The 25,317-nt window shown below is 47.8% G+C and overlaps 1 protein-coding gene across 7 annotated transcripts in view; it reads left to right on the top strand.

Moving 5' to 3' along the window:
• Positions 1 to 25,317, top strand: part of PAICS (phosphoribosylaminoimidazole carboxylase and phosphoribosylaminoimidazolesuccinocarboxamide synthase) — a 1,368,496-nt gene that overhangs the window by 1,065,768 nt on the left and 277,411 nt on the right. For all 7 annotated transcript variants that reach the window (XM_069631608.1, XM_069631609.1, XM_069631606.1 and 4 more), the window contains one exon: positions 19,315 to 19,351. In XM_069631608.1, coding sequence (XP_069487709.1) covers positions 19,315 to 19,351 — 37 coding nt within the window. The remainder of the gene's footprint in view (positions 1 to 19,314; positions 19,352 to 25,317) is intronic.

Genomic DNA, 25,317 nt, shown 5'->3' with positions numbered 1-25,317 from the left:
ATTAGGGGAATTAAGAGCTGAAGTTCATGCTGCCCGCCAGGAAACGAATGCCCTTAGGAGGGAATTGATAATATCAAAAGAACGAACTGATGATCTCGCCAGACAGTTATTACAGACACAAGCGGGGCAAACCCCGCTACCTAATTCAGGAGGGAGCTATATCCCAGCGGCTTCAGCCAATCCTGTTCAAATCAACCTACCCGGAAATGTGCCATTGGCACCGCCTGAACGCTTCTCTGGTGACCCTAAAAGGTTTGCGGTGTTTATAAATCAATGCCGATTGCACTTTCTTTGTAGACCTGCAGCCTTTCCGACTGACCAGACTAAGGTAGCCTTTGTGCTTTCGTATCTTAGCGGCAGTGCCGCTGATTGGTCGATCCCTCTGGTTACACAGGATGACCCGATCCTTCGTGATTTCCCGACCTTCCAGGCAAATCTGGAAAGACTTTTTGCAAGGCATTCCCAGGGGCAGGCCCTGGACAACAAACTCCTTTCCCTACGACGGGGCAATCAAGATCTTTTGGCCTACATTGCATCATTCAATAGGCTAATCGTGGAAACCAGATGGCCTGAGGACAAAAGAATCACGCTTTTTCACAGGGGTTTGCGTGGCGAACTCAAAGACGTCCTTGCCCAGCTAGTGAATCCTCCTCAGGATTGTTCAGAGTACATTGATTTGGTGGTCCAATTGGATCACAGACTACAAAACAGAAAGGTGGATTGATTGAAACACGAGTGTTGCCTAAGCCTCAAAGTCACACCAAAGGAGTTGAAGCCGTCAAACCTATGCAAATTGGGGTTGTAAAGGGTCCCCTAACCCAGAAAGAACGCGACAGGAGACGACAAATGCAACTATGTCTCTATTGTGGAAATTCAGGACATTTTCTTAGAGATTGCCCAGTGAAACCACCTAAGAAGACAGTGGGAGCTTCTGATAAGAGTTCTGAAAAGCCTGAGCCGGGAAACGACCTCGCCCGACAAGTGTAGAGGTCCGCTTGCCGAGCGTAAAAACCAGTTCTTTGACCTCGCACTTCATAATGCCAATGGTCCTCGTAAACCCAGAGCAACCGGATCGTTTGCATGCAATTAAGGCATACATTGATAGCGGAGCAGTTGGAAATTATGTGGACCGCGAATTGGCTTCCAGGATGAACTTACCTCTTTGTCCAAAGGTGGTTAAAGACGTCATTACCACGGTGGATGGGACGGAAATCGCCTCCGGACCAGTGACCCATACCACTACTGAAGTGACGATACTAGGCCAAGACGGGCATCAGGAGGTAATTGTGTTCGACGTGATCAAGGCTCCTCAATTCCAAGTAATTCTAGGAATTCCTTGGTTGGAGAAACACAATCCTCAGATTGATTGGCGAGCAAAGACGATAAAGTTCCCAGAGTGTACACCAACTTGTTATCCACGACCCAACATTGGCCTAGCGTCAGTAACGGCTGACGGTCCACAATTACCTCTAGAGTATCGAGAGTTCCAAGATATTTTTCAAAAGGAACAGGCTAACACCTTGCCACCCCACAGATCATACGATTGTCAGATAGATTTGCTACCCGGTGCAACTCCCCCTTGCAGTAGGATTTACGCCCTTACGAGCCTGAGAACCTTCATCTGCGACAGTATTTAGACCAGTACCTGGCCAATGGCTTTATCCGTCCGTCGAAGTCCCCTGCATCCTCGGCTCTGTTCTTCGTACCAAAAAAAGGTGACCTCAGAACCTGTATAGATTATCGTGCTCTGAACCAGATAACAGTAAAAAACCGGTACCCCTTACCTCTGATCCCGGAACTCCTTGACCAGGTAAACGCCTGTATTTATACTAAGCTTGATCTCCGGGGAGCTTATCACTTGGTACGGGTCAAGGAAGGAAATGAATGGAAGACGGCCTTTCGCACTAAGTATGGGCTATTTGAATACCAAGTGATGCCCTTTGGACTATGCAATGCACCGGCCGCCTTCCAATATTTTATGAATGATGTCCTCAGAGAGCTCATTGATGTCTGCGTTGTCTACATAGATGACATTCTTGTGTACTCATCTTCAGAAGCTGACCATCGAAATCATGTTAGGGCGGTCCTTGAAAAACTTTGCCAACAAACTTTTTGCCAAGCTCGAAAAATGTGTTTTTCATGTCACTGAGGTCGAATTTTTGGGATTTATTCTGACACCCAAACGAGTCCACATGGACTCGAGAAAAGTAGATGCTATCCTCAAATGGCCGTCTCCTACTTCCGTGAAAGGCGTTCAAAGCATGCTAGGCTTTGCCAATTTTTACCGTAGATTTATTCCAGAGTTTTCACGAGTGGTACAACCCATCACCGCCCTCTTAAGAAAAAATAAACGCTTTGAATGGTCCGCAGAACAAGCCTTCCAAGAGCTAAAGGCTAAATTCACCTTGGCGCCAATGCTGAAACACCCACGCCCGGACCTCCCTTACATCGTTGAAACCGACGCCTCCAGCTTAGCAATGGGAGCAGTCCTATCACAAAGAGATCCAGAGACTAACCAACTGCATCCTGTGGCATTCTGGTCTCGAAGTTCTCGGCGCCTGAGATCAACTACACCATCACAGACAAAGAGCTTCTAGCGATTAAATCAGCCTTTAAGGCATGGCGGCATTATCTCCTCGGGGCCAGACACAACATCACAGTGATCACCGATCATCGAAATCTGCAGTATCTGAAAACCGCCAAGGCTCAATCCTCCAGACAGCTTCGCTGGGCTCTATTCTTTGCTGAATTTGACTTCGTGATCACTTATCGCCCCGGCAACAACAACGGCAAAGCGGATGCTCTTTTCCCGAATTGGAATGGGAGATAACGTTGCCAATCCAGAACCTGTACCAATAATTCCTGAACAAAGGATCGTGGGTCTGATTTCTTCACAATCCATTGAGGATATTGAAGAAAAAACTAAACAACTTGTAACCTCACCAGACTTACTGAACTGGTTACAAAAAGGAAAAGATTTCACCGTAAGCAATGACTTGCCTTATTTCCAAGGACTATTGTTCCTACCACACGCCGATTTACAAAGACAGGTAATCTCCTGCTATCATGATTCATTAATTGAGGGTCACCCTGGCATTGCCAAAACCACAGAAAAGGTGAAGAGACACTTCTGGTGGCCTTCGTGGAGAAAAGACATAAAGGAATTCGTGATGTCCTGCGGTGTGTGCGCTCAAAACAAGGGTCAGAAGAAGAGGCCGGCTGGTCTTCTGCAACCATTAGACATCCCACCATGTCCCTGGCATACCCTTTCCATGGACTTCATCACAGACTTACCCTCCTGTTCCGGGTACAACACCATTCTTGTTCTTGTGGACCTGTTTTCTAAAATGGCCCACTTCCTGCTGCTAAAAGGCTTACCTTCAGCATCAGTCCTAGCCAAAGTATTTCTTGAAAACATTGTCCGGCTACACGGCTTCCCGTCAGTACTAATCTCAGATAGGGGGAGCCAGTTCATTTCCCACTTTTGGCGTAGCTGTTGTCGATTAGTTCAAATCGATGTAAGACTTTCGACCAGCCATCATCCCCAGACCGACGGGCAAACCGAGAGAACAAACCAGACTCTCGAGCAATATTTACGATGAATGCTACAACAGTCGGAGAGTAACTGGAAGGACATCCTTTGGATAGCTGAATATGCTTACAACAATTCAGTTCATTCGGAACGCGCACTGAAATCGCCTCTGTGTCTGCTACTTGGAGCCTGTTGCAAAAAGTGTCGCTAGTTTGAGCTGGTTTTCCCTTTCCCCTTGAGCCCCACGGGGGGCTCCCCTCCTCCCTCACCCCCCCCCCCCCACCCGTTTTGTGGGGCGTTTGCCGCCGGGTGGGGATGTGATTGGCAACGAACCACCAGGGTTGCCTCCCTGGCCCCGGGAAAACATTTTTAGGTGTAGCGCTTTCCAACCTGTCTCTGTTCGTTAAGTACCGGCCCTTTCTGATCCGCGGCGGGGAACTGGCTGTAGCGACTCCCGAGCCAGGCCCCCCCCCCCCCCCCCCAACCCGGCCCCGGAACCTGGACGTGTCTCCTTTACCCCTGGCGGGGCGTATCACGACATGAGGCCTGGAGAGGTGCCGGCCGTTGTCTGTGTGGAGTCGCTGTGCATCTTCCTATAAAACCATAAAACAGCCTCTAAATGGGCAACACTTTAACCCTGACCGAAGTCGATTAAACAAAGAACTCCCCACAGGTCATGGGGCAAAAACACTATGAACGGCAGGCTCCATGAATCGTCACATGCTCCCGTGGGGTGTGGATCAGGCCTTCTGTACAGAAAGGCGAGCCTTGGTTGCTGCTCGTACGCTCATATAGGATCTCCTCGGTCTGTGGGTGGATGTTTGGTTTTTCGGAATTTACGTGAGCCTTTAACCTTTAGCTTCCCCTGGGAGAGGTCTGGGCCTTGAGGGGCACGAGGGCGGTCTCCGTTGGTGTCATTTTCTGATGGTCCCGCGATGTCGCCTGTGAGATCCCCGGTAGCCCTTCGGATTTCCGCCTCCGTGAATAGCTGGTATCTCTGGCCCTGCCATTCAAATGCTAGGTGGAATGGGTGGCACCAGCGATGGCGTGTCCCCTCTTCTTGTAGCCACCTGGTGATAGTGCCGCATTTCTTTTGCCTCTGGAGAGCGAGGGCCGAGAGATCCTGGTAAATCGTCACCTTGGAGTTACCATGTTGAATGTCCCGTAGGGTTCTAGCCCTCCAACACCCTAGCCTTGTCCTTATAGTAGTGAAATCTTGCAAGAACTGAGGGTGGACCTCTAAACCCCCCCCCTCCCCCCCGCCAGCCCGATGGACTCTATCAAGCAGGAGGGTCCCCCTATACCCCAGCCACCCCCCCCCCCCCGAATGCAACCCCAGGACAATCCTGATGTCTTCGATTTTGCTTTCGAGTCCAACCGGGGTCTCTCCCTCAGTCACCTCAATGCCAAAAATTCTCAAGTTGTTTCTCCTCTCCTGGTTCTTCATGTCTTCGACCTTGAGCCGGAGGTCCTCCTCGCGGTGGTGCAGCTCCTGAAATCTAGTTTCCATTTGTGCCTCGAGGATGTCCGTCGATGCCTGGTTGCACTCAACCCCTTCTACACGGTCCTCCAGCGTTGAAACCTTGGCTGTGAGGTCCGCCAACTTGACCCCCATGTCTGTCCTCATACCCCTAATCTCTTCCAGGATCGTTTGGATGTTACTCTGTATGGCATTCATGTCCGGGGGTTGCAAGGCTACAGGGCTGGTCTCCACTTCGAGGGACCCAGGCGTGTATTGATACTGCGCAAGGGTCTCCCTCCAGTTCATAGGGTATCGATCGCACCAAGCTATAGGATTCTCCTGAGGTGTCTGCCGGGTGGCGGGGGGCCCAGGCGCTCTCCTGCGACGGCCTGAGCCTTCTCCGGTGGTCGGGTGGGCGCCTCCGCCACTAATCCGGAGCCCTGTGGGGAGGTAGGCCGTTGGGGCGGTGGTCGGGTGTGGAAATGTGGGCCGTTGAGATGGTTCCCCGGTGCGCCACTGCGTCGGCTCGGGCACGGATGAAGCACTGGTGGTGAGAGCAGTAGGTGTGGCGGTGGTGCCCCCGTATCACCAATGATGGATGGGCCGGTCGCTGGCAGCCGTTGGAACTTCTCGGAAGGCCCGCCCGGCGTTGGGCCCTGTGTGAGTCAGAGCGGGTGGGGAATTCGACTCCTCCCACCGCTACGCAGCTAGGCGATGTGTGGCTCCCATCCGGGGTCTTCCCTCGGGCGCAGGGGCGTTTCCGTTCACAGGTCGTTATCTCGGGAACGGGGGCATCTCCGAAGTCCGGACCAGCTTCTGGGTAGTCCACAGCGGTTCCCCTTCTCAAGGATCGCTGATAGATGGGGTTAGAAAGCACTTAAGGCATGTTTTTCCGTGAGTTTCCTGGGGCCATGCGGGGAGCTTGAGATTCAGGCAGCCATCTTGCCCGCGCCCCCTGGGGGCCTCCGTCTCCAACTTTTTGAGCATAGCGGAGTGTGTTCAACTCTTAGCTATGGCAATAGCTTCTGGCAATGTGGGGTTGCCCACCATCCACAGTCTGTCCTGTATAAATGAATCCTTGGTGTGTATGATTATTTGGTCCCTGATCAGTTCTTCTAGCGTGATACCTGTGCCGAATCGGCAAGTTTGAGCTAATTTTCTCAGAGCTGACACCTACTCAACTGATTCGTCTTCCTTTTGTACTCTAGTGTATAAATTGTATCTGTTTGCTATATTCACTTCCAGAGCATATTGCTTGTCCAATTGTCTCGAGGCTTTCTCGTATTCATCTGTCACCTGCTTCGTCTCCCAACAATTCGGGTAACTCTCTATACTTTCGCTGTCCTTCAAGGCCCAATGCATGTAACGGCAGCAACTTTTGGTGCTAATCCATCCTGTTTTACTGTTTCATGTAGTTCTTCCAGTATTCTCTCCGTTCTGGCCACACCACACTTGGTGGCCCTTAGTCCGGCAGAAAACCTGCTGGTGGATGGACTGTGATTCCTTGCATCCTTTATTTTTTATTTCTCAACTGTTCCCCTCTAGGCAAAGTTCAACCTCTCATTGTTTTGAATGAGCCTTGTTATAACTCAATTAAAATTAGGGTCGGTAAAAAACATTCTTTTCTGTCTACTGTGTAGAGGAAGAGCTTGATCTGTGAAGATTACTGCCTGACCCAAATCTAGATGGCATCACGTTGTTTGATGCTACTTAGGTCCTTTCCTCTAGTAACTTTCCTTTCTTTGCATACAGCGTTCTCCTGTCGTTGGCACGCAACACTTTGAAGCTCAACGCTTGTGAAGGTTCTCCTTTCTATATGCCACTGCTGCTGTACTGTACTTGCTGCATCAATATGGGCACAGCTGCTGTGGCTTGTGGATTGGCACAGAGGGAGCTTATCACTCCGGAGCTGCTAATCGCTCTCACATGGGTTTCTTCTCCAGCCGGGTCGTCAATTCCTTGTCGCCAAATGTTGTATCTTGCAAAATAACCAGGTGAGGCTTGGATTAACTTAACAAGTCTTTAGTACAGGATGACCCAGTGCTCCCTCCTTATCCACCTTCCACTCTCCAACTGTCACCAACTTCTCTTCACTTTCCCCGTTCCACTCGCTCATTCTAATCACAACTTTCTCACCATCCACACTGTGAAGGGAGCGCCAGTCCAACATGGCATATGGAAAAAACCATGGAATACAACGATAGCCCTACCAGGACAACAGGGAGATCACACCAGGATGGTAATTACTGGAGACTCTTTGGTGCACGACAGATGGGGGTGGGGAGGGGGCGGATTGGAGAGGGGGTTTGAAATAGCTAGGTGAGGAGTCGCTGGAGAGAAGGGTCCCACCATCCTGGAATGTGTCTTGAGTGTCAGACACCATTCTGTATTCCTGTTGAGGAATCCAGAAGGATGTGCCCCCACTCCACTGGGGTACAGTGGACAACCAGACCGAACCTGCATGGAGTGCAGTGGCCAGGAACCACCATTAAGATGTTCGACAGGGTTTTCGTCTTGCCTGACACCCCTCTCCCTGCCTGGAGATGCACACCGGGGAAAGCAGCATTCTGATTGGTTGCCTGATGCAGCAAATCTACGGACCCGGGAGGCGACGCCCGGCCTATACTCAAGGGCTGAAACTAAGGGCCCTAACTAAGGTCCCTGTTTTTCCCGGTCTGAGTCCATCCCTACGACCACGCTCCTAACTCTGCTACCCTGCTGCAGGTGCTCTGTAATGTAAGACTTGTCTCTCTAAACTTTTCTACACGAGTAGTCAGCTGGTCATAACTATGGTTACTCGCAATATACCTTCCATATCGTTACTACCAACGCCCCATAAGTCCGGTACCTCAGTGTTTTCACTTTGCATAAATCACAATTTTTTCGTACTGAGACAAATGCACTGTAATTTCATGAAAGCCGGCTACAGCCGGCCCCTGTTCCTTTTGTATTAGTGTGCCACCCCTCCCTTCCCAAGGCCGCATGTATGCTGTATGTGCCCCCCCACCCCCTCGGTCACCTGTTGGCTGTGTGATGTCCCCCCACCTGCTGATTGCCTGCCTGCTTGGTGTGTCCCCCCCCCCATCCCCTCGGTCGCCTGTTGGCTGTGTGATGTCCCCCCCACCTGCTGATTGCCTGCTTGCTGTGTGTCTCTTCCCCTCCACCCCCCCACCCACCCCCATGGTCACATGTATGCCATGTGTCTCCACCCACCCCCTCAGGTGTCTGTTTGCTGTGTGATGTCCCACCACCCGCCGATTGCCTGCTTGCTGTGTGTCTCTCTCTCCCCACACCCATGGTAGCATGTATGCTGTATGTGTGTCTCCCTGCACCCTCCTGGCCGCACCAGACCTCATTTTATGCATTGGATGTGCTGCTGCCCTCAACCTAGGGTTAGGCTGCTTGTCTGTGCCACCTACACTGACTCTGCATTACCTGCTGATGCCGCCCTGCAAGATGGGGATGGGTAACATGTATGTCTGTTTCTCACAAGCACTTATGTAACTAGTAAGCATTCCTGACAGTGCTGCAATGTCCAAGGGCAGTTGTACGCTTTTCAAATGCAAATAAACATTCTGTGCCCTCTTCCCCTCTTCTGCCTACAAAGCACTCTGCGACGGGACTGACATCAGTAGGCAAAGACTCTGATAACAGCAGCCATGATTCAACTCTTATCACATGTGTTGAAATGGGCTAATCTGCTGAGACAGTTTGATTATAGAATGGGGTGACACCTCCTCTTACCCTTATTTTTGTTTTTGTTTTTGCTCAATCATCTTTGGACTTTATAAGGCATTTGCCTGGACCTCTATCTGGGTGTGTTAGGCAAGATTGTATGCAGTGCCTTTTGGGTGCACTACAACAACCCTGACCTCCTGGCAATAGGAACCCAACCTTTAGTATTCGTCTGTACTACACAGGTTGGTAGCGTGTTGAGCAGCCAGGCTCATCTCAATGGGTCATTGTGATCTGTAGGTGAGTTGCACAGAGATTCAGTGACAAGTAGTCAAATAAACTTACACACAAGGTTATTTGATTAAACAAATATTAATTTATTTAAGTCAGTTAGAGTAAGCCTTCTTCAGAATGGGGCAATATAATAGTAACACAAATAAAATTACACAGTATCCTTTTGGGATGGCACACAGGCACTTCCTACACCCTCGGGTGACTTTAGTAACTAGGACACTGGACATAAATATACTACTGTTGGCATTAGAATCAGATTTAAGAGTTTGGCAACGAAAGAGATTTTAACAGAAAAAGATCACCGAAATATTCGGAAGCAGGTAAGTAATTTTTGTAACCCCCAATGCAAAGTTAGTTCACCCCTTCCTGGAAGGAAGATATAAAACAATGTAGGTGAAGTGAAGCACTTCTTGCAGGTAAGGAAAAGTCTTGCACAATGTTTTTGTCAAAGAATTCAAAGCAGGGCCACAAGCTGTTTATACCTTTGAAGTAAAGAAGCTATCAGCAACTCTACAGAGCAACCACAACAGATCTCACCAACGGAGAACAAGTGCAGTTGCACAACAAGAGGTAAGTTCTTAGACTGTACAATACCTTTTAGGTTGTAGAAAAAGGGCAGCAGATGACTTCAGTCCCTGTGCAGCTCTGCAGATCCTAGTGTTCCTGGGCCTCAGTCGTGGGGACTCCTGTCCTGCAATGGGACTGTCACCGACCGCAACCGGCAATCTTCAAACTAGTGGCACTTCGGTGTTTCAGCTCCTCGTGTCTACCACAAATAGCAACAAGATGGGCTTTCTTTGCATCTGGGGTCCAGCGTTCTGTTGAGGTGTCTCAGGCTCGGTCAGTTCTGCTTCCTGGGAGTCCGGAGGATCTTACTGGACAGCTTAAAAGCAACGCACACGATCTGGTGCTCCTCTCCCTGGCTATTCGGTTCCAGCAGCAACTGCAGTGGAATTTCAACCAGCTCCGAGAGGATGTCCAGGTGGCTTACTTTGGAGTTGATTGGTCCCACCAACTCAATGGGAGAAGTCGTCCTTGAAGGGGCTTCGCTATCAATGCGTATTTAGTTTCAGCTCAACACAGTTTTGGTAGCATGTTGAGCAGCCAGGCTTATCTCAAGAGGGCAAATGTGAGCTGTAGTGGCGTTACACAAAGATTCACTGGTATTTAAATAAACTTACACTCAAGGTTTCTTGCATAAACAATTAATAATTTATCGGCCAGTTATAAAGCCTTCTTCAGAAGGGAGCAATTTAAACAGTAACACTTCAATACTGTACACTCTGAATTTCTGAATCAGACAAGATCCCTTTTGGATGGCCCACAGACGCAACCTATACCCACACGTGACTTCAGTAACAAGGGTGCTGGGACATTAATATCTTACTGTTGGCATTCAGAATATTCTTTAAGTAAAAGGCAAACATTATTAGAACACAAATGTACAAATGTTGCTAAGCAGGGCAGATACTTACAGATAACACTTAGAAGAGTTATTCAATTCAATAGGCGAAAGTCTTTGTATAGGATGCAGCACTTCAGGTAAGTACATGGAAAAGTCTTTGCACAAGTTCTTAGGAGTCTTTGATAAAAAGAACCAAATGTAGGGCCACAAGCTGATTATGCTTGCAAGTTGCAGAAGTTACAAGCACTTCCACAGTAAGAGGGGAGTTCTCTTAGGCTAGCTTTACAGTACCTTGGTAAAGAAAAAGATGCAGCTGAAGACTTCTGTTCCTGTACAGCTCTGCAGATCTCACTGTTCCTGGGCCTCAGTCGTGGGGACAAGAGGGAGGACGTCGGGACTCCTGCACTGTACTGACAGTCAAAGCTGGCAACTGGCAAACTTAACTTTCAGTGGCTGTTTCAGCTCCTTGCGGTACAGTAAATGGCAATAAGCGCGGTTCCTGGCTGTCAAGGTGGACTTTCCTCACATCTGAGGTCCCGCACTCAACTGAGGGGGGGGGGTCAGGCTTAGTCAGTCCTGCTTCATGGGAGTCCGGAGGATCTTCCAAAAGCTTTAAGCCATCTTACAAGCAACGCACACAAGCTAGTGTTCCCCCTCCCTGGCTCTAAGGTTTCCTGTAGCAGCTCAGAGAAAATTTAACCAGCTACGAGATGGGTGTTCAGGTGGCTTACTTGGGAGTTGATTGGTCCCCCCAACTGAAAGGGAGAAGTCGTCCTTGCAGGGCTTCTCTGTCGATGCAAACTTGGCAATTTGGATCTGCAGCAGGGTTTCACCGGGCAAACTAACGATCAGTAGTTGCAGCAGCCATCCCTTTCAAGCTCTTCGGTTCCTTCGTCCAGTGGTCCACTCTGCCTTCCAAGCCAAGAGACTCACCTTTTTATTCAGTTCTCTCCCATTCATTCCAGCCTAGCTCCCACTCACCCAGCAGGGTGGCTGTCCTTGCCGGACAGTCAGCCAGCCAATCGTCAGAGTGCATTCGGGCCTCCTAGGAGACCAAGTACAGTGAGTTTCGGGCACTTCCTGCGTACCCCAGACACTGTGGAGCCAGAGGCGGGTTTCACTCCTGAAGCCCGCCAAAGGCGAATGAACAGACCAAACCTGGTTTGGCACGCAGAGAAACTCTTGAAGGACCTTTCCACAAAGACCTGGCGAAAAAAGTCCATGCATCATTTTAACAATTATGGCTAGACGCCATTTTTAAAAAGATGGCTCCTGCGGTTGAAGTTGACGGGTCCGCGAACGGTCGCGGTAAATGCAAACCTTGGTAGTTCTAAACGAAGCCACTGCCACCAGCAGGTCAATTAGGAAATGAGATGTTTACATGAGCATTTAGACACAGGGGATACTAAGTGACACAGGGGATGCTAAGTAACCCCTTCAGCAATCTATTGTAAAATGGGGTGTGCTGGGTCTAGCAAGTACAAGTACAATGCTAAGTAGTCAATTTCACCCTGCTGCTCTGGGGAAACAGTAGTTTATTCCAGAGAAGCTATTTAAACCTTTGGGAAATCTGAAAGACTTCCCTGTGCCACTGCACTCAAGGTGCTGGGTGACACAATTGTAAAAGATGACTCCATAACCAGAAAGAAACAGAGGTAAAATTCACACATAATGAGAGAGTGGGGTAAAAAGGCTCACTCTTCAGGTTGAAAAAAAAAATCCAGCAAAGTTGCTGGGGGTCCCTACATTGGAGGGAATTAGCACATTGTTGAGAATTCTCCCTAACGGCAGCATCTTCAAGTTCTTCGGATTCCTTCATCCAGTGGTGAACTCTGGCTTCCAAGCCAAAAAACCTCGCCTTTTATTCAGTTCTCTCCCATCATTCTAGCCTAGCTGTCAGCCAGCCAATCACCTAGAGTGCATTTCTGTCTCCTAGGAGACTCAGCACAGAGTTTTGGCATCTCCCTCGCTTCCTGCCTCCGCCGACACCCTGGAGCCAGAGGCGGGCTTCACTCCTGAATCCTGCCAAAGACAAAATGAACAAAGGGACCAAACCTGGTTTGGCACGCAGAGTAAATCTCGAAGTACCTTTCCACAAAGAAATGGCGAAAAAAAGACTGGGGCCATTTTGACAAAAATGCACACCACGGTAAGGAAATCGCTGCCACCAGCCATTCATCGAGGAAAGGGTAACAATGTTACATGAGAAGCTAGACAAAGGGGATAGCACCCTATTGTACGATAGTGTGTGCTGGGTCTAGAAAGTTATAAGTGTAAGTAAAGTCAATTTCACTTCACTGCTCTTGGAAACAGTAGTTTGTCCAAGGGAAGGTATTTAAACATTTGGGAAATCTGGAAGACTTCCATGTGTCACTGCGCTGAAGTTGCTGTGTGACACCGTGTCAAAGATGATGCCTATGGAGTTTGTCAGACTCCACAACCAAAAAGAAACTCAAGTTCAAAATCGCATTAAAATACATGAGTGTGGGGGAGTGGGGGGGGGAGGAAGGGTCTCCCTCTCTCCAGATAAAAAAATAAAGTCCTAGAGCAAAAGAGCTGGGGATCTCTAAGGTAGATAGGAATTGGCACATTTCTTTCTTCCTAAAGTCCTCTGCCATAGAGGTGAATATAAATGCTCCAAATCGACCCTTATCTTCCTCATCCCAGAGGAACATTTTGGGAGACCTGCTGGCTGGACAAAGCCTTCCTGTAGCTGAGATAACTGACACCCAGGATACTAATCGCTGGAAGTGCTCCATGGCAATCTTTCTGGCTGGCAAGTGCAGAACAAGGACCCACCTTGCTGCCTGACGATCCTTGTCTGACCTCAACACCTTCCTCCCAAGCAACCAGAAGTTACGAAACCAGCTCTGGGCACTTTTTCAGCTTCAATCTGCTTTCAAGCACCCATAGCTACCTCTTCACAGCTTATTTTGATCCGATTGAACCATCACATGCCTACAAACCTATTTTCAAGCTGATGGCCACTGAAGAGCTGCATTACATTGTTTGACCCAGTTGAACCGACATCACCTGTCTAACGCAATCTGATTTGTTCACTGCTGCAGGACCACATCGCCTCCCTGTCGAATCTCGAGTCGACTGTCTCTACTCATTCTATCCTTTGCTAATAACTGATTCGACAGTCTCGAAGCACTCTACCCATAGTTGTTTTTTGTTTTTTTTTAAAACCTTTCTTTTTTAGTTGACGGTTACAATACATCATAAGCATGGTACATAACAATTTGTATATATTATAGCAGTGTATGAACAGCACACTCATTGCAGGTTGTTGCTACAGCTCGGTTGGGCATGGCTGATGAATCACTATCCGCAACTTCCTGCATGCCTTTGAAGTATTGGCGCAGCAGTGCCCAAATGTCCTTTGGTCTACGTACAGATGCAACCCCTTTAACATAACATTCCTCACATTCTTGTATTGAAATCAAGTCTGAGCCTTGACTGAATAGTCTGAGCTTTCTTCGCCTTCCAGCAATTCGGTATATTCCGTTTAGCAACTGCGCCCTCTAACTAAAAGTCTGCAATTTAATTGGGACTTTCCCGATGTCACCCAATGGGTATTTCAAAGGGGTGGCCGGGATTTGGGTATAAGGTAAGAAGGGCGCGGCAAAAATGGCAATGGTTAACAAAAAAAAAAATCGTGGCAGTGGTATAATGGGTCCGGAGTTGCGGGGGTGTCCCCTGCATCATTTACATGTTTGTGGCGGCAAAACCACTGCATTTTTGTAGCAATATTGTGTATTCACGGCCATTTTTTGCTGCAATTTTTAAGACCTGGAACCGGTATTTGAACCTCCAGTATATCGCGAGTGTTTTGGACACTTCCTCCCAAAAGTGTGATCGGGGGGCATGCCCAGTTCATGTGTAACGAGTCTGCCAGCGGGGAGTTGCATTTGGGGGAAGAGAGCCTGCTTGGAATGATCGAATTTGTTAATCTTGCTGGGAGTAATCTGTAAATGGTTCAGTATCAATCTGAATTTGGCGCAGAGGGGGATATAGACTTGGTGAAGTAGCAGTATTTCGCCCACTTAGTGTCCCTATGGTAAAAATGTTAAAGTCTTTCTCCCATCTGCCCCTCACATTGTTTTTGGATGGGGTGTGTTTGTACTGCTTTATATAGCGAGGCGATGCTACCCTTGAACCCCTCCTGGGACATGGTACTGGTCACGGGTGAGGGGTTGGGGCCGCTGGGAATGTTGAACAATCTTTCTGCTTGGATTTGTGCATATGGTTCTGTGCTGTGAGACCAATATTTTGCAAAGTGTGCCTGCGCAGCGCGGTAGTATAATTGGAAGTTTGGGGCTGCCAGACTGCCTGTTCAAATGGTTCACATAGCTTGGGCCACCTGAGCCTCACTATGTCCTCACCCCACAAAAAGTTGGCTGCAAGTTTTTGTATCCTGTCAAAGAACTGGTGGCCAGCAAAATTCAGTTTTGGCCGGAAGTATAACAGTTTGGGCACCGCAACCATTTTTCAGGGCCACCCTGCCATATACAGAGATCGGGAGCTTGCCCCATACACTCAGTTTGGTGTCTCTATAGGGTTCATCATTGGTGGCGTAAAAGGTGTGCCTGTCCATAGCAAGTATGAGGCTGAGGTAATGAGCTGTGTTTGGGCACCATCTGAATTATGCTGGGCCAGCCGAACCGACTGTGCCTGGTGTTAGGAGGATAATTTCTGTTTTGGTTCGATTAGTAGCCGGAGAATTTAGCAAATTCATAAATCTCCTGCATTACCTAAATTTGTCTTAGGGTTCCTCAGGTGCAACATGGTATCATCGAAGTAAAGGGATATAAATTGGGGGGGGGGAAGCCTAATGCGAATACCACACCAGATATAAAGCCTGATTGGTCCAGGTGGATTAGTTTGTTCATGTATGGGAGGAGTCGATTGGGGATCGCCTCTGCAAATATTTTGGTATTGACATTCATTAATGAAAGGGGACGATATGACGAGGGATCATGTAGGAACTTATGCAACTTGAGCAGTAACATAACGGCCTCCCTCATGGAGCCACAGTCTGCCCAACCTCAGCACCTCTTAATAATAATAATCCCATACTTCCAACATTTTGGGGGGCTAATTCAGTGCTAAGGTTTTATATAGGTCCGCTGGGAGACCATCCTGGCCAGGCTCCTTGCCAGCTGTAATATCTTTGATCCTCCTCCAAGGTGAGGGGGAGATCCAAAGGTTCTGTCTCGTCTCGATCTAGTAAGGATAAAGGAAACAAAGCCAGGTACCGCTCAGTTCAGCGTTCGTTACCTGATTTGCGTTCGCATATAACTGAGTGTAAAACTTTGTAAATAGTTTGACCTCTTGGGCGTCATTGTGCAGTATGTAATCTGTGCCTTTTACCCCTGTGATGGTTCTCAACCCCAAGTTCGGATGTAATTAGATAAGCCAAGGCTTGGCTTGCCTTGTTCCCCCTCCCCGTATCTTCTAGCACGGATTGGCAGTGTAGTGTGCAATACCTTTTTAGGAGCACCAGGAACCGTGGGTTGCCGCGCCTTCAGTCTCTAGTATTGAGGTGCACTTGCAGCCAGTTGGTAGAAACTTAGATGCTCGTGGTGCCTGTTGTATGTGTCAAGAGAAGTTAGTTTTTAGTTTCCACTTGTTCTGCGCGTGTGCTGCTTTGTATATAGGTTTCCCCTTTCATTTTTCTGCTCAGGTGCATGAAGAATTGAGGTTCACAAAGGTCGTTTCGTTTTTTGATTTTATTCAGTTGAATTCTTCAGTTGAAGGAGTATCAAGTGGTGCCGACACATGTTTCGACCTTGCAGGTCTTTTTCAAGGCTGGTGACTAAGGGGCATAGGTATGCCTTCATCTATGCTTTGTGCATGAGTGTCTGAGCCTCCCAGGTCGTCCTGGGTTGTTGTGGGGCTGAGTCCGCCCTGGTCTTTAAAATTGTGTTCTGGTCCCCGCCCCAGATTATCTTGGCATCCGCCAGTGGAAAGATCCGTGCAATTTATCTGCAGGTAGAAATCCAGGGTGTCGACATAGGGGCCAGGTTGACCAGGACAAGTTCTTAAATATTCCCCATGTAGTAATGTATCTGCCCACTGTATCTATCAATGATTTAGTGAGTTGAAAGCCTACGTGGTAATGGATAATGGTTAGGACTCCCCTAGCTTGTGATGATTAGTCGGTGCCTATCGGTCTCCAGTCCCGGGCAAACAACTGTTAATAGCGTGTTTCTCTTGTAAGAGAATATCTATCCGGTGTCTTCTGGTGTACGCCAGATTTGATTGGATTTGCCAGCCTTCTGATGTTCCATGTTAGGTGCCTAATCTATCGGTGCTGCGCCATTTAAACTGGCGAGTCTTTCATTCTCCTTTATATATACACGGCCGTATCTATCGCTGCATATGTTACCGTCAATTTTCCAACAACCACCCCTAAACCCCCAACCTTATTCTCATTAGGCAACATGCCCCCCCCCCCTCCCACCATATCCCCAACCGGTCGGTGTATACCAATTACTAATGCACAAACGCTGCAACTGAGGGTGCCGCTGTGTGGCCAGAACTGTTCACTACTTGACAGGCAGCTCGAAGGGAGCTGCTGTACTGGTTACTTGCGGTTTGGATGAACTTCAAGCTATGATAGCTTTGTTGTCCTGTGGGTTATCGTCATGTACCAGATTGGGATGCAGTTTCCTCGGTCTCATGGTGCTGGTATGTTGCTTTTAATTTAAGTCATGGCCTCCCCAGGAGTCTCGAAGAAGTGGGACTTTACGGCGTGTTGCAGGCAGAGCGTTGATGGGAACAGCATTGCATATGGAATCTATCTCGCTCGGAGTGCCTTATTGACCTGGTCGACGGTACCGCTGGCTGCCTGCACCCCAGTAGAAAAGTCTGGGTAAATGTGGATTCGGGCAGAGTCATAGGTTAGGATACCTTTCTCGCGAGATAGATGGAGGATCTGGTCCCTATCTCGATAATTGAGAAGGCGAGCTATGACTGGGCGCAAGGCTTAGCGGATGGGTGGGTGAGGGATCTGAGCACATTCGACATGACATTGTTGAGAACAATCTGCCTCAGGTAGCATTGTGTGGATTACCTCCTCCATAAAGACCTCCATTGTGGTGTTTAGGTATTTCTCCGGCAAGCCCACCACACGTATATTACGGTGTGACCTGGATTCCAAGTCCTCGCACTTGGTGTATACCGCTTTAATGCTTTTCTTAATGGTCTGTCTTTGCCATGTGCCACAGAGGTGTCAAGTTTACTCCCTCTTGTCTCCGCCTCGATCACTCTATGGTTGACTCTCTAGAGGTCTGCTCTAATGGAGGAGATGTTCCGGTATCGTCTAGTCTGCTGTTGACCGCAGCAAAGCCAGCCTGTATGTGCGGATCCATATTGTCCCCCGTTTGTGCTTGGCTGGGTGGTGGGGATGAATGGAGTACACAATCTCACTGAATTTGCATTTGTGAATGCGTCTATGGGACCTTTCTTGTACCCCTTAGCCCCTACTGCCATGTTGACCCCTCGCTGGTCCAGATTTGTGCGTGGAAGCAAGGTTGCGGCGCAGTTTCGGTGTTGTGCTTTCTCCACAATGGCGAGGTCTAGTGCGGCCAAATCCTCGAATGCATCTGGGTATAAGTTTGCCTTATGTTCATAGAGGTCAGAGGGAGAGCTTCACAGTATCCTGCCTGAGTTGTGATGTCATAGTATAGACCACTGGGCCTGTAGTGGTCCAACACCGCCTGCCCATTTGGTCCTGGGGAGGGCTGCTGAACCAACCTCAACCGTTATTCTCCCCAGCGTTGTTTTAGGTGTTATTGATGGTTACTGGGGCTATATCACAGCCAGGAGCCGTGCAGAGTTTTGTCCCCGGCAGGCAGGCTGTGTATCACCAGCAGGGGCACCTGAGCTGCCGTTGCACCTCTTCACTCACCGAAGTGTCTCCCACTCGGCTCCGGATCGGGCTCCTTGAGCAAGTATGTTCTTCCCACCGCGTGGGTCCGCAGAGAGGTGCGGCGCTGCATCCTCCGGTATCGGATTCCAGCAGGAGTCGCATGTATATAATCCCCAGTCTCTCCAAGGGTTCCATACTGGAATCCCTCTCCTCTGACATGCATTCATTGCACCGCACTACAACTACTCATCCATTAAGTACATGGGTTAACGATAAACCATATAACGCCCCAATAATTAAAAAAAATGCCTATATTGGAACAGAAAATGCACGCTGTCCAACTTTCAAATTGTATCTGGGGCCTGGTACGAATTCATAATGCCGCACACAAATGTTCAACTAGTTGGCTCTGCACACAGTTGCTTTTCTGTTGTTCTTGGGACAGGAAATCGGGATTTGTGTGTGTGTAGTTCTTTTTAGAGGTCAACGTGGAGCCGCTGCAGGCAGCTCCTGTCTCTTAGATGTGCGCATCAAACGTTGAATACCCCAGTTAAAATAGCTGTGTCTCACTCAAACCTCGGCACTGAGCTGTATTCTCATGTCTCTGTACTCAGACCAGGGAATGGTTGTTAATGACTTGGCTTGTAAAGGGGGGGGGGAACCTATGCATAAGAAGGAATCCCATGCATATGAAGTATCATCCTTCAGCCCACACAGAACTTTATAAACTTTTTTATTAGATTTTTCAACAAGAAAACAGCACAGGCAAACATTCATAATCACAATAGAAGACTTAACAGCGAGAGCAGCCCAACAGAACTGTGAGTGAGGCAACCAGAATGTGCTGGAAATCTTGCTGCTAAAGTTGCCATAAGCCTTAACATGTCCCCATTCACCTGGCTCCTACTACCCCTTTCTTCATTGCGATACGCCTTTTGTTTTACGCTTGTTGTTCTGACGTGATAACGTTGCATGCGGTGCAATGTCGCATGGTGCAAGATAACTTTGTGACACTGGTTTGTTTGCCTGAAGCCAATGTTTAATTGCTGCTTTTTCTTTCTAATTAGGCTTGCCGCTTTCCTGAAAAAATGGAGGCATCTGCAGGTTTGTACCAAAATTAGTAATAACAGTTCTTTTTTTTTAAATGCATTTTATTCTTCTGTGTGTTTAGATATTGTTACCACATGTGTTAACCCTGGGAAGCAGTGGGTTGAATCCGTGTTGAGCCTCTGAAGATTAACTGTGTGATTGAATATCTCATTACCTCCATGTCTCTCTTCCTCGTCCCAGTACTTTTTGAGGAAACCTTACCTCTCTAGAGGCACGCTTCTTACTTTGCAATTATAGCAGATGGCCCTGCTTCCTCCACTGGCAGCTTATCGCGTTCCTCTAACCGACTCTCCAGTTTAAAAAAAACACACATGAAAAAATCCTGCCTCTGGCTGGTTCAGGAGGGGCAACAATCCGGGATTCGGCTCCCTCTTGCTGGGGTGAGTGATTCCTTTCTGTGACAGAGGGGCGCCCTGCGTCCCAGACGAGTCGGGGGACAGGAGGTTGAGCGGAAGCCTCTATTCAAGAGCCTGTATCCTCCCAGCAGCCCTGCTGAGCATTGGACACTAATTGAGAAGGTGGTGCACAGCTGTTGAGAAATGGAATGCACCTCATATTACTGGATCCACGGAGAGGAAAACGGTGTGGGAGGGTCATGCTGATACGTTTTGGTTGCTATGGCAATGAGTGCACGGCTTCCCAATGTTAACCTGCAACACTTGGGCACAGAGGGAATGACTGAGTTGATGTTGCTTCCCCCCACACTGCTGAAACATATGTACTACTGAAATGAGGCACCATCTGGAGCTGATCCTCCTCCAGATGCACTGAGGGGCTTGGAAAAAGGCATGAGCATCTAACATGGCTGTTGGAGATCTTTAACAAAACTAATCAGGAGGAAGGTATTTGGAGTAGGCATAATCATAGGCCTGCCTCACCACCACCCGCCTCCACATACTCTTCTTCCGCCTCATCTCGTCAAGAGCAGAAGGGACAAATATCTGGCCAAGGAGGCAGCAGCAGCATCAGTACTGGTTCCAAGTTGCCCAGTTCATGGGAGGGGTAGTTGTCTACCCAAGACCCCTCCACCTGCGGCTAAAGTTACCACTTGGGTCAAGCATACTTTAAGGGCTTGCCTCCACCATCTTACAAAAGTCAAGGAGACAATCCTCAGGGAATTGAATGAATCTGATAGCCCTCATTCTCCAGCATGGGGCCTTGCATGGATTCATATGCTCATGAATATTCCCTTTTGTGAAGCTGGCAATCCTCAGTAAAAAAGAAAGCAGTTTAGCTTTAAATTAAAACTGCTAATCGTCTCTCCTCTCTAGCCTATCGGTGTCCTTTGGGTCATGCTGCCCGAGCCAATGACGCACGTCTTTGGGCCATGTTTAGATTTTACCACAGGTTTCTAGGGTCCTCGTGCTTCGCTCCTCAAATGTTTAGCCACACAGCGATTATCGCCCGTGGTAACCCATTTTCAGCTAATATCTTCAGCCCATGGTGCCACAGACCCACGCTTGGGCCTACACCTCGACCAGGACTTGTGCCACGAAGAAAACAATTTTCAGGGCCTGTGAAAGCTCCGAACTTAATCTTCTTTATTTATCAAATGCATTTACTGTTTTCATCCTGACCACGACGCAAATGGATCCTCTATCTGTCCTTTTTGTTGATGACTCGAAGGACTGCCACCCGAGGTTGGTGGCATGGATCGAGGAAGGTAAGGCCTCTGACTAAGGCCTCTGCTGGCCCTGGAAGAGGCAGGACTATGACCAGAGTCCGGATCCCAGAAAAGTGAAGTGAAATTTACAAAAAGTGAAGTCACTTTTGTATCTTTTCTAGACCCAACACACACTAATTTACAATAGGGTGGATGCAGTGGTTACTTAGTATGCCCTTTGTCTAGTTTCTCACGGTAACATTTTTATGTTACCGTTTTTACAATTAATGGCTGGTGGCAGTTGTTACTTTTTCCTACCATTGTGTATTTCTACCGCAGGCTGCAATTGCAGCTGCAGTAAAGCACCCATGGGTGCCCATTTTGTCAAAATGGCACAGTCTTCTTTTTTCGCCATTTCTTTGTGGAAAGGTCCTTCTTGAGATTTGGTCTGCTTGTCAAACCAGGTTTGGTCCCTGTGTTTGTCTTTGGCGGGGTTCACTGCTGAAGCCCGCCTATGGCTCCAGCGTGTCTGGCAGGGCAGGAAGTGAGAGGTGCCCGAAACTCCCTGTGCTTAATCTGCTTGGTTACAGGAATGTTCCCAAAAGGTGATTGGCTGGCTATCCTTGGACAGCCACCCTGCTGTGTGAGTGACAGCTAGGCTGCAAATGAATGCGAAAAACCTACATGAAAGCCGAGGTCTTTTGCTTGGAAGGCAGTCGACCACTGGATGAAGGAATCTGAAGAAGAACTTTGAAGAGACTCTTGCTGCAACTCCTGGACCATTGGTTTTCCCGATGAAGCCCTGCTGAAGCTCCAAATTCCTCTCGACTAGAGAAGCTCTGCAAGCTAACTCGTCTGGACATCCTCTCAGAGCTGGCTGTAGTTCCATTGCTGCTGCAGGAACCATTTGCCAGGGAGAGGAACACGATCAAGTGCATAGTTTTTAAGTCGCACCCGAGCTCCAGCAAGATCCTCCAGGCTCCATGAAGCAGGACTGACCAAGCCAGAGCCACCTCAACGGAGTGTTGGACCCCAGATGTGAGGAAAGTCCGTAAGTATCCGAGAACAGTGATGGTGCTATTAGCGAGAAGCTGGAACTGCGAAGTGCAGCTGATCTGAAGTTTGCCTATTGCTGCCGCTGACCTTCAAAACGTAGTGCAGGAGTTCCCAGAGGTCCTCCCTCTTGTCCCAACGACTGAGACCCAGGAATAACAGGATCTGCCGTACTACAACAGGAACGGAAGCCAGCTGGAACTAATTTCTTCAGACCTAAGGTAATGTAAAATAAGGGGTACTTGCCTCTTGTCGTGTAGGCGTGCTCGCTCCCAGTGGACTTGCCTTGGTTGCCTTTTGCAGAGTTGCTTGCAGCTTTGCCCCCAGCTTGTGACCCAACAGTGATTTCATTTCTTACAAAGATTTCTAAAACATTTTGCAATACTTTTTTACTTGCCTTCAAGAAGTGCTTCAGCTCCCGAAGACTTTCGCTCAATTGACATTGGCTGTCCTGGCTCCCCGATGGCCTCTTCTAACCTCTGACTTTATGCGACTTTCGTTGAAAGATAGTTAACGCACATTCTTTAACTTGTGTAGCTTGGAAAGGGTTAATTTTCTTTGTATTGGGGGGGGGGGGTTCAAAAAGTACTTACCTGCTTAAGAATATTTGTTAACCATTGTTTTATTCCCTAACCTTTTCCTTTTGACACTAAACTCGGTATTGCTCTAAATGTGCCAGTGATATATTAATGTCCTGTGTCCTAGTTATTTAAGTCACCTCAGGGTGTAGGAAGTGCCTGTGTGCCATCACAAAGGGGTATATACTGATTTATTGAAACCGAGTGTGTATGTTGAAGTATAAAGTGTTACAGGTCTTTGCTCCCTTCTAAAGAAGGCTTAGTCAACCGACTGTTAAATTAATAAATACTTGTATAATCAAGTGTTTATTTGGATACTTGTCACTGAATCTGTTACAACCCTACAGCTCACATTGACCCCGCTTGAGATGAGCTTGGCTGCTCAGTCACTCTACTAACTTGTGTAGTACATGCTTAAACCAAAGGCTGGGTTAACTATTGCCAAGAGGACGGTAGGACGGTACGACGTCCTTATCGCCTGCCTTTTGATCCCCAGGCTTTTCAAAGTGCACATTCCATCGAATGTGCTCATCACATTTTTTTTAGGGGGGGCAGGAAAGGGCAGATAAGGGTTTGGGTGTGCTTAATGGCAAAAAATAAGTGTGGGGAGGGAGTTTGGGGGATAAGCCGCTCCAAAAAAAAAACATGAGCACATACGGTGGAATGTGCATGTTTAAAAAGCCCGGGATGAAAAGGCAGGCGATGAAATGACATGGAACCAAGAGGACAAGGCTGGTGCGGTCTCCCACAGGGATACACTCTTGCCTAACACACTTGGCTGTGGTTCAGTTGAAAGTCTCTAGTTGAAAGGCACTTGTTGCAGTATGTTAAGTTGAAATGACCGCCTGCAGGTGAGGCTCCGTCTCTGATTATGGAGTAACGTGTACTTAACTGGCATATGTGAGGGACCGCCAGCGAGCCTCAGTACTATAGGTCACGTTGGATGCTGGGCCGACAATAAGGTTTTGCAGTGGAAGTATTTTATACCTTACTTTTGGAATTTGGGAATTTTTTAAAAAGTAGCCTTCGATTGGGGTATTTTCTTTGAGCCAAGTAAAATGCAGGGTAAAAGTGGGTATTTTTGTTGCTGTAACACATTTTGTGACCCAAAATCTCCAATTACACACAGGTAGAGTGCATTTGTGTATGTGCTGTTTTGTCTGGCTGAGCACATCAACAGAACAGTTCCGTTGGAATAAGGGGCAGGCACTATATTTGTTACTCCTGTTGTGTTTTTGTTGGGAGTGTAAGGAAGGCATTTTATCAAACGGTGAAGACTGATCAGTTTTTTTTGTTTTTTTTTTCACTTCAATGGGTTGGTTGAACGCCTATCTAAAAATGGGAGCAAGCTACGGCCATCCAATAAAAATAACGCAGTCCTAGTCAAGTCTGTCAAAATAAAAGGGCCCATACTAAAACCTATTGCCAATCCTTAATTTTAAAACCATTTGTAAATGAATGTTCCATATTATCAAACAGCTCAACAAACCTTCGCCCCCCTCCGCCAGAAGGCAAATAGACTATTTTTCTAAAATTCTTTTTCCTAAGGATCCCACAATGTCCAATACTGTTATCTTGTGTGGGCACCATTTTATCATGTATTGGGTAGTTCACTATTGGGTCCCAGTCTTTCTTGAAACCCTCTTGATCTTCTGTTACCCATTGTAGGGACACAAATGACCACACCTTTTTGGATCCAGTCGTGTAGTCCTGGTGGTGACTGTTGCTTCCACCTTTGCGCAATCACCAGCCATGCCACTATTAATAAAATCATGAGCCCCTTTTTCTTAGTTTTGGTAGGAGCTTTCGACTTCGGTTCCCACATACCACACAGCCATACCTTTTCTCTTAGCTGATCTACTCCCTGAAACATTCTTAGCATTTGTGATTTAACCTCGTCCAAGAACATCTGTACCTCTGGACATTCCCTCCATATATTTCCAGTCTCCCGCCTTTTTGCACCCCCTCCAGTATTGATTAGATGTTAAATGACTGAAAACATTACATGTAACCTCTCTGGGGTATTGTAACAATAGTTTTGTCCATTTCTCTTATCTGTATGGCTCGAGTTAATTTTGGAATAGCCCCCCCCCCCCACATGTATTACCAGTGTTCATTTGGTATTGCCTCCCCTTGGGTCTTTTCCCCATTATGTCATATTATTCCATTGTATTTGTTCCTAATGTTAATTGAACAATCTATAGATATTGGAGATCAGTTTCTTAGAACCCGTGTGGGTGGTTATGCATGGTTCAAATGGCGTTTGTTGTCTTGTTGCCGCTTGTTTAATGGATGGGGTGACCAGCCAATGTTTCAGTTGCTCATATTTCAATCTATCTTTTTCTGTTTATTTTTAAAGCGCTCCTCACCCATAGGTATCTGGGCGCATTACAAGCATATGCAGTTCTTTAGTTACAATCCGAAAAGGATTGCAGGTTATAATGCAATAGAATACATGGCAAGAGCACTTGTTGGCAGCTAATACACAGTGATATACAGGGATACAAAGAAGGCACTAGAGCCATTAATAGGGTTCTAGTTGTGGAACATCGAACAGGGTGGGAGGTCTTTGGAGGTGAGCCAAAGTTTGATGTTTTTCCTATTTTGTGGAAGGATTGATTGGCTCTTAAGGTGGTGGGTAGGAAGTTCCAGAGTTGGGCAGCCATGACCGGAAAGCTGCTGCCCCATGCTTTCTTCATTTTGAACCTGGGGATTCTGAGACTTCC

Source organism: Ambystoma mexicanum, chromosome 6q, assembly GCF_040938575.1.
Source record: "Ambystoma mexicanum isolate Mex_15411 chromosome 6q, UKY_AmexF1_1, whole genome shotgun sequence".
Lineage (NCBI taxonomy): Eukaryota > Metazoa > Chordata > Amphibia > Caudata > Ambystomatidae > Ambystoma > Ambystoma mexicanum.
This window is presented reverse-complemented; position numbering and strand designations above follow the sequence as displayed.